This window comes from Marmota monax, unplaced genomic scaffold (genome assembly GCF_021218885.2).
Source record: "Marmota monax isolate L192 unplaced genomic scaffold, Marmota_monax_Labrador192_F-V1.1 WCK01_AAM20220418_F8-fsc00102, whole genome shotgun sequence".
Taxonomy (NCBI): domain Eukaryota; kingdom Metazoa; phylum Chordata; class Mammalia; order Rodentia; family Sciuridae; genus Marmota; species Marmota monax.
Genome location: NW_026692494.1, coordinates 1,826,158 through 1,834,251, shown reverse-complemented (window position 1 = coordinate 1,834,251; position 8,094 = coordinate 1,826,158). Strand labels below are relative to the sequence as shown.

The 8,094-nt window shown below is 56.6% G+C and overlaps 1 protein-coding gene across 2 annotated transcripts; it reads left to right on the top strand.

The window, feature by feature from the left end:
- Positions 1-222: 222 nt before the first annotated feature.
- Positions 223-7,455, top strand: Lrrc8e (leucine rich repeat containing 8 VRAC subunit E). 2 transcript variants are annotated; one of them, XM_046443843.2, is made up of 4 exons: positions 229-326; positions 1,078-1,156; positions 3,328-3,470; positions 4,215-7,455. In XM_046443843.2, the coding sequence occupies exons 3-4, from the start codon at positions 3,333-3,335 to the stop codon at positions 6,462-6,464; spliced, it is 2,388 nt and encodes a 795-aa protein (XP_046299799.1). In that variant the 5' UTR covers positions 229-326; positions 1,078-1,156; positions 3,328-3,332; the 3' UTR covers positions 6,465-7,455. The 2 variants fall into 2 exon arrangements, with proteins under 2 accessions (XP_046299798.1, XP_046299799.1); XM_046443842.2 differs by lacking the exon at positions 1,078-1,156 and having other exon boundaries at positions 223-326.
- Positions 7,456-8,094: the final 639 nt, after the last annotated feature.

Sequence of the window (8,094 nt, the reverse complement as noted above, 5' to 3'; positions counted from 1 at the left end):
AGGACGTCCCGTTTCCTCAGTTTCCCCCCTTGCAGCTGGACTGCAGACTCCTAAAGCCCCTCCGCTGGAGCCGGCTCTGCGCCCACCTGGGCAGAGCAGGATGACGACCCCTGGCCTGTCGGCGATCGTGTGGCGCCCAGAGCCGGGTGGACCAGCGAGGCGGGCCGAGCTGTCCGGGGGCGGGGCGGGGCGGGGCGGCTCTCCGGCTCCTGGCCCGCCCGCTCGCCCTGACTCACCCTGGCGAACCCGCCCGGGAACTCTGCGGGAGTCCGGGCTGCTCCGCTCCCAGAGACCTAGGAGTTGGGCCCAGCGTCCACCCCGGAGCTGTGAGTAAGGGGCTCTCCGCCCGCGGGCGTGGGATGACCAGGTGGGGGTCGGACTGGCGCTGGAATCCCGCGGAGGGAGGATCGCTCAGGTGCTGCAGACTCTGTGGCCTGGGCGGGACGTCCGGGACACACCGGGAGCTGGCGGGTGGGTGCGCAAACAGAGGCAGGCCCCAAGGTCGCCTGTCCTGGGAACCAGGCAGACCCAGCCAAGTAAGGAAACCTTCAACCGTCAGGGGTGGACCTTGGGGGTCGCGATCTCCATATCCTGTACTGGGGCTGGTGACTGAGAGGTCAGACAACTTGACCCCAGAGAGTTTCTCAAAGCCCCAGAGCCTCTCCACTGGGGGTCCGCACCAGCTGCTTTCTGAGATTTTTGAACTTCAACACTCCCCAGACCCCAAGTTCCTGCAAGGGAAGCTTGGAAACTGTGCTGGTGGGCTGAGTCCACAGGCTGGTCAGAGATCTGCTAAGTGGGCTATGCTCCCCCATTCCCCACCTCAAGTTCCCCTTGTGAAAAAAGCAGGAGTTGAACTTTGTGCTCTTCAAGGCTGAAAGCCTGCTGTTTCTTTCGGGCTGTGGGTGAGGAGGGGTCTGCCTCCCACACCCCCCACCCCTACTCCTGCAGTAGGAAACTAACCACCACATCATGAGGAGCAAGAGGCCTGAGGGCCCAGAGACAGGGAGCAGGAGAGGGGCCTGGTGGTCCTAGATGGTGAGACCCCCATCCTGACCTTCTGGAACACCCCTTCAGGGTTCTTTTTGTGGAGATGCCATATCACTGTGGGAGGTGCCTTCCTGAGACAGAGCATTAAGGGCCGTCAAGCAGACAGGTGAGGGGACTGGGATGGAAACCTTGACAAGTCACATCTCTCCTCCAAGTCTGGAAAACAAGAGCCCAGCACCCAAGCTCTCCAACTTGGGAGAAATGACACATTGAGAACATCTAATGGCACACATTGAGTGTGGTCCCCATTGCCATTTTTTTCTGCCCCTACCCAAGTTCCATCAGCCCCTCTTTCTGGACTCTGCCACCAGCTCTGCTCAGACATGGCGGGGGGGGGGGGCACCCTTGTGTCTGCGGAAATTTAATGGCAGGTTTGGGACCAACAGGTTTGAGTCATGGAGACGGATAATGATAATCCCCTGCATCCGCCTCCGATTTATCCGCCTCCCCTGGAGTCACTGAGAAGTCCAAGGGGACCCTGAGGGTTTCTGTCTTTTTGCCTGTGGTTGTACACCCAGGAGGGTGGGCAGGCAGGGGGTGAAATTTACATCAATGTGAGATGGGTCCTGAATGGTGACCAGGACAAGGAGTTGGTTCCTACCAGCGTATGTGGGTGGCATTGCTGCCACTGTCCCCAGCAACGAAACAGCATTCCTCAAAGGCCACCCTGAGCGAGTGGCTGAAACTCAACACAGACGTTATAGCTCCCTTGTTCTGGGTCTTCCTTCTGCTCAGTGTGTACCCTCATACACAAATGTGTGTGCTCCAAAATGTCCCCAGGTGTCCCTTTTGATGGCCACCATGCACAGTCATCCCCTGGGGTTGCTGAGCTGCTTGGGCTTTTCTCTGGATTAGATGCTACTGATGAAGGCTGGAAATATTCTTCCTTGGCTTTTGGTGTAGGCCTGGGAGTGTTAGTGAGCGTGGGGGATGGGCCACTGTGAGAGGATCCTGCACTCTGGGTGAATGGGGCGGACATGAGTGTCCATCGTGTGCGGGAAGACCCTGGGCGCCTCCTTGCCTGCAGATCCCCCATATGAAGGTGGGAGCCTCAGAGGAAAGTGGTGAGGGACAGCCTGAGGGCTGGTGGGCAAACCTGCATTCTGTGTCATCATCCCCACCCTGACTTTATCACTCAGGAGTCATTACAAAACCTTTGGGGACTAAAAAGGGAGGCAGAGATGTGAGCACAGTTGGCTGAGGGATGAGACAAGAGCCAGGGCTTCCCTTCTCTACCTAATCCAGCCTTTGCCCAGTGACAGGATGGGGACAGGAGACTCTTAGAAGCCTGCTTAAGAGAGAGGTGATGGAGATGGGTAAGCTCCGATGCTGGCAAGGGTGAGCTGCCTAGGGACCCCTGCGCTTCCCCGCCCCCAGCCATGGCAAGTGGCTGCCTGCCTCAGAGGGTGACGTCCCAGCTTTGTGCCCCTCGCCCCCGTCTGTGACTTGGGCTGGCCAGACTGTATTGCAGTAATGATACCTTGGTCAAAAAGGAAGCCAGGGAAAGAGGAGTGGGCCGGAAGCCAGGAGCCTGGCAGTGCAGCTCCCTGCCAGATGTAGGTGTCACCCGGGAGCATTCCACTTGTGGTCCTCCACCCTTGGCCAAGCCAACACTCCCCTCCCTCACAGAGCCCAGTCTCTAGTTTGTACCTCAGGTGCTGGGTACAGCCCCCTTAGAAACTCTGGTGTCTAGGTCACACACCACCCCCAGGGCTGACTACCTTGGCTGGGCCACTCCCTAACCCCGGGGGCCCTGGTAACCAGAGCAGAGCCAGGTTCCAGCCAGGTTCCAGCCAGGCTGCCAGCCGGCTTTTCAGGTTAGAGGTTGGAGGTGGTGCCCAGGAGCACCCCTGGAGGGGGTGGGGGACCCACACCCCGGAAGTCCTGAGCTGTGGGGCACTCTCCTGCCCGGTGGCAGTGAGATTCTAGGCTGGAGTCAGGCAGCCCCAAGTGGGTGTTTTGGGGCTTCCAGCATCAAGGGTGGGAGGGGCATGCTGGGTTTGGGGAGAAGGCCACATGGGAAGGCCGGGGGACAGGAACCCTGTGGACTGTCCCTATTGAGCTCTGAGAGGGCAGACAGAGTCAGATCAGGGCAGGAGAAACAGCAAGATCTGGAGCCCTGGCTCTGGGAAGGAGGTGGGGTCTGGCAGGGGGGAGCCTAAGAGGAGAAGCTGGGCACATGGCTCCTATCAGGGAGCACAGGCTGTGTCTGCCTCCCTGCCAGGAAGGCACCCCTTCCTCATGATCTCTCTATACCTGTCTCCTTGTTTGCTGTAGGCAAGATGATCCCCGTGGCTGAGTTCAAGCAATTTACCGAACAGCAGCCAGCATTCAAGGTGCTCAAACCCTGGTGGGACGTGCTGGCCGAGTACCTCACCATAGCGATGCTCATGATTGGGGTCTTTGGCTGTACCCTCCAGGTAAAGGACCGGGCCATCGAGGGGCAAGGCCGCACTAGAAGCCTTCCTGTCAAGCCCTTGCCCGCCTGCAGACCGATTCTGGCCCCTTACCTCCCTTCCACCACTGGGGGTGGCCTCTGAGTCCTCCTGTGGTGTTCCCTGCTTTCACAACACTCTGTCTATCCCTGGAATCTAGAAAGAACTGCGGTTGCTGACTTTGGTAAGACTGCTGACATCAAGTAGCACAGACCGAGTGGCTTAAACACCAGAAACTTATTACGGTGCAGTTGGTTCTAGAGGGCAGTGGAGATCAAGGTGCTGAGGCAGCGGGGTTCCTCCAAGGACTGTGAGGGAGAATCTGTGCCCATCTTTCTCCTAGGCTTTGGCAGCCCCGAAATCTTGTGGCGTTCTCCTTGTGTCTATGTCCAAATGTCCCCTTTCTGTAAGGACACGGTCCTACTGGATTAGGGTTCGCTCTCATGGCCTCATCTTGATTACTTCTGCAAAGACCCTTTTCCAAAGAAGGCCACATTCACAAGGGATTGGAGGTTGAGGACTTCAACATCTTTTTGAGGGGAGGGACACAGTCCAACCCAACTCCTTTTTTTCAGACAAGGACCGATGTGGAGGTTTAGCACCCACCCCCCCACAGTCAGCCATCTGGTAAGGGTCTAGGACCAGGGTCTCTCACCTTCAGCCTGCTTCTGTCCCCTGCCCCCTGCTTCATGATCCCAACACTCTGCTTTGCCACCTCCTCATTCTCAGGTGACACAGGACAAGATCATCTGTCTGCCCAGTCATGAACCCCGGGAGAACTTATCAGAGGCTCCGTGCCGGCAACTATTGCCTCGGGGGGTCTCTGAGCAGATGGGAGGTCTCCGGCAGCTCAGCGGCCTCAAGAACAACCTGGACCTGCAGCAGTACAGCTTCATCAACCAGCTGTGCTACGAGACCGCCCTCCACTGGTACGCCAAGTACTTTCCCTACCTCGTCGTCATCCACACACTCATCTTCATGGTCTGCACCAGCTTCTGGTTCAAGTTTCCTGGCACCAGCTCCAAGATCGAACACTTCATCTCCATCCTGGGCAAGTGTTTTGATTCACCGTGGACCACACGGGCCTTGTCTGAGGTCTCTGGAGAGAACCACAAGGGCCCGGCTGCCGGACGGGCTGCAGCGATCGTGGTGACCACAGCGGGGACAGGGACAGGGAAGGCAGGTGAGGGAGAGAAGGAAAAGGTGCTGGCAGAGCCTGAGAAGGTGGTGACTGAACCTCCTGCCGTCACCCTGCTGGACAAAAAGGAGGGCGAGCAGGCAAAAGCCCTGTTTGAGAAGGTCAAGAAATTCCGAGTGCACGTGGAAGAGGGTGACATCCTCTACACCATGTACATCCGGCAGACGGTGCTCAAAGTCTGCAAGTTCTTAGCCATCCTGGTTTACAACCTGGTTTATGTGGAGAAGATCAGTTTTCTGGTGGCCTGTCGGGTGGAGACCTCAGAAGTCACCGGGTATGCCAGCTTCTGCTGCAACCACACCAAGGCCCACCTCTTCTCCAAGCTGGCCTTCTGTTACATCTCCTTCGTGTGCGTCTATGGCATCACCTGCCTGTACACCCTCTATTGGCTGTTCCACCGGCCCCTCAAGGAGTACTCCTTCCGTTCTGTGCGGGAAGAGACAGGCATGAACGACATCCCTGACGTCAAGAACGACTTTGCCTTCATGCTGCACCTCATAGACCAGTATGACTCGCTCTACTCCAAGCGCTTCGCTGTCTTCCTCTCAGAGGTCAGTGAGAGCCGCCTGAAGCAACTCAACCTCAACCACGAGTGGACACCTGAGAAGCTTCGGCAGAAGCTGCAGCGCAATGCGTGGGGCCGGCTGGAGCTGGCCCTCTGCATGCTCCCTGGGCTGCCGGACACTGTCTTTGAGCTCAGTGAGGTGGAGGCGCTCCGGCTGGAGGCCATCTGTGATATCACCTTCCCCCCGGGCCTCTCGCAGCTGGTTCACCTTCAGGAGCTCAGCTTGCTCCACTCACCTGCCCGGCTGCCCTTCTCCTCACAGATCTTCCTGCGGGACCGCCTGAAGGTGATCCGCGTCAAATGCGAAGAGCTCCGCGAAGTGCCCCTTTGGGTGTTCGGGCTGCGTGGCTTGGAGGAGCTGCACCTAGAGGGCCTGTTTCCTCCAGAGCTGGCTCGGGCTGCCACCCTGGAGAGCCTCCGGGAGCTGAAGCAGCTCAAAGCGTTGTCCCTACGCAGCAATGCCGGGAAGGTGCCAGCCAGCGTGGCTGATGTGGCAGGGCACCTGCAGCGGCTCAGTCTGCACAATGACGGGGCCCGCCTGCTTGCCCTCAACAGCCTCAAGAAGCTGGTGGTACTGCGGGAGCTGGAGCTGGTGGCCTGCGGGCTGGAGCGCATCCCCCATGCCATCTTCAGCCTAGGTGCGCTGCAGGAGCTGGACCTCAAAGACAACCATCTGCGGTCCATCGAGGAGATCCTCAGCTTCCAGCACTGTCGGAAGCTGGTCACACTCAGGCTGTGGCACAACCAGATTGCCTATATCCCCGAGCATGTGCGGAAGCTCAGGAGCCTGGAGCAGCTTGATCTCAGCCACAATAAGCTTGAGACCCTGCCGACTCAGCTCGGCCTGTGCTTGGGCCTCCGGTTGCTGGATGTGGCGCACAATGGGCTGCGTTCCCTGCCACCCGAGGTGGGTCTCCTCCAGAACCTGCAGCACCTGGCTCTCTCCTACAATGCCCTTGAGGCCTTGCCAGAGGAACTGTTCTTCTGCCGAAAGCTTCGGACATTGCTTCTGGGGTATAACCACCTGAGCCACCTCTCACCCCACATTGCTGCCCTCAGGGCCCTCAGCCGCCTGGAGCTCAAGGGCAACCGTTTGGAGGCACTGCCAGAAGAACTCGGCAGCTGCACGGGACTCAAGAAGGCGGGACTGCTGGTGGAGGATACCCTTTATGAGGGTCTTCCTGCAGAGGTGCGGGAGAGGATGGAGGAGGAATGAAGACAGGGTGGAGAAGGTGGAGGTAGAGGCCTTTGGATGCTTCTGCCCCAGCAGTGTCTTCCATGAGAAAGGGCCACTGGGTCCAGCCAGGAGAGGAGAGGCAGACATGTCAGCTTTGTGGGGTCCAGGAAAGATCCTGGGACTGGTTTGTCTAGAGAGACACAGGAAGTTGTGGATTTGGGGTGGAACCCCATACAGAAGGATTAACTCAAGAATTCTCAGACAAAAGCCACACCTGTGTCTTTGGCTGTTTGGCATGCCCTCCCTCTGGACATTCCAGCTCAATTAGTGTCACATATGGGAGTGGGGACACATCCCGATGGGATTTCCAACCCTCCCACCACCAACAAAGCAGCTTACATCTGGGGTTCTCTCCCAAGGAGAGGACACAGACACAAGGGACCAGCTCCCCAACCTCCACCCCAACTTTGATGCTAAGTCTTTATTTATGAGTCCTTTGCTACAGACATGTGTACCAAGAACAATCGTCCTCCTATCTGGCTATGTGCCAGAATCAACTGAGGGGCTAGGACAAAACAGAACATCTCAGGCCCCACCCTTGAAAGACTCATTCAGGAGCTTGGGTGGGGGCCAGGGACCTGCTAATAAATAAGCATGCTAGGTAATTATGATGCAGGTAGTCCTAAGCCTCTATGATGGAAACACTAACCTAAAGAATAGCTACCTGAATGTCTAGATTCTGTGCCACTTTTAGATTCTGGCCCTTTGAGAACCCAGTGAAAGCTGGGCATCTCCTTCCTTAGGAAAAAAAACGCTCCTATCACGCACATGTAAAACTCTGCAAGCCACCTCAGGCAGTTGACAGTTTCCCCCAGAGGACTATTCATGGACTTCCTAAGGTTGGTCAACACCTGCTGTGGCATCTACATTTTTCTGAGGACAGGCAAGGGCTTTGTTTTTTGGATGTTCCCTGGGTGGGGGGACATATACCTTTGGATGCTTAATAAATAATCATGATTCTGATCTTTTACGTACACTCCTGTTATTGTCTATATCAGATCAGGCGAGGTGGGCAGCAACCAAAGGAGGCAGATTTTAAAAGGCTGCTGAAAGAGGCTTTATTTTATTTTATTCTTTTTTTTGAGAGAATTTTTTAATATTTATTTTTTAGTTTTTGGCAGACACAACATCTTTGTATGTGGTGCTGAGGATCGAACCCGGGCCGCACGCATGCCAGGCGAGCGCGCTACCGCTTGAGCCATATCCCCAGCCCCAGAAAGAGGCTTTATTGAGATATCACTCCGGGGCAGGAGAAGGGTCTGAGGAGAAACCGCCTGGAAGCTTGATCAGACTGGACTTTTATGGGGCTTACAGCAGGAAGGGAAGGGCTTGGGACAGGAAAAGGTGTTTTTAGGGTCCCTTGCCCCCTTGGAGTTGGTCAGGGGAGTTGGCTGAACTCCAGGATTGGCCAGGGGATCCTGCTGATTGACAGGTGTTAGTCAGGAGATCTGGCTGATTGACAGGCGTTTCCGCCAGCAGGCATCTGATTGATGTTCCTTTCTGCACAGGCTGCTTTGTTCCAAGTCACCACCACGACCTAAGTCTAGACCTATTTCACAGAACTAAGTGGCTACACCTATCTGCCAGAATCAAGGATGCCTCTGTCCTA

Coding starts and splice junctions, on each gene's coding strand:
- Lrrc8e (XM_046443842.2), top strand. CDS start 3,333: ATGATCCCCGTGGCTGAGTTCAAGCAATTTACCGAACAGCAGCCAGCA. Junction 3,471..4,214: donor TCTTTGGCTGTACCCTCCAG/GTAAAGGACCGG, acceptor CCTCATTCTCAG/GTGACACAGGACAAGATCAT.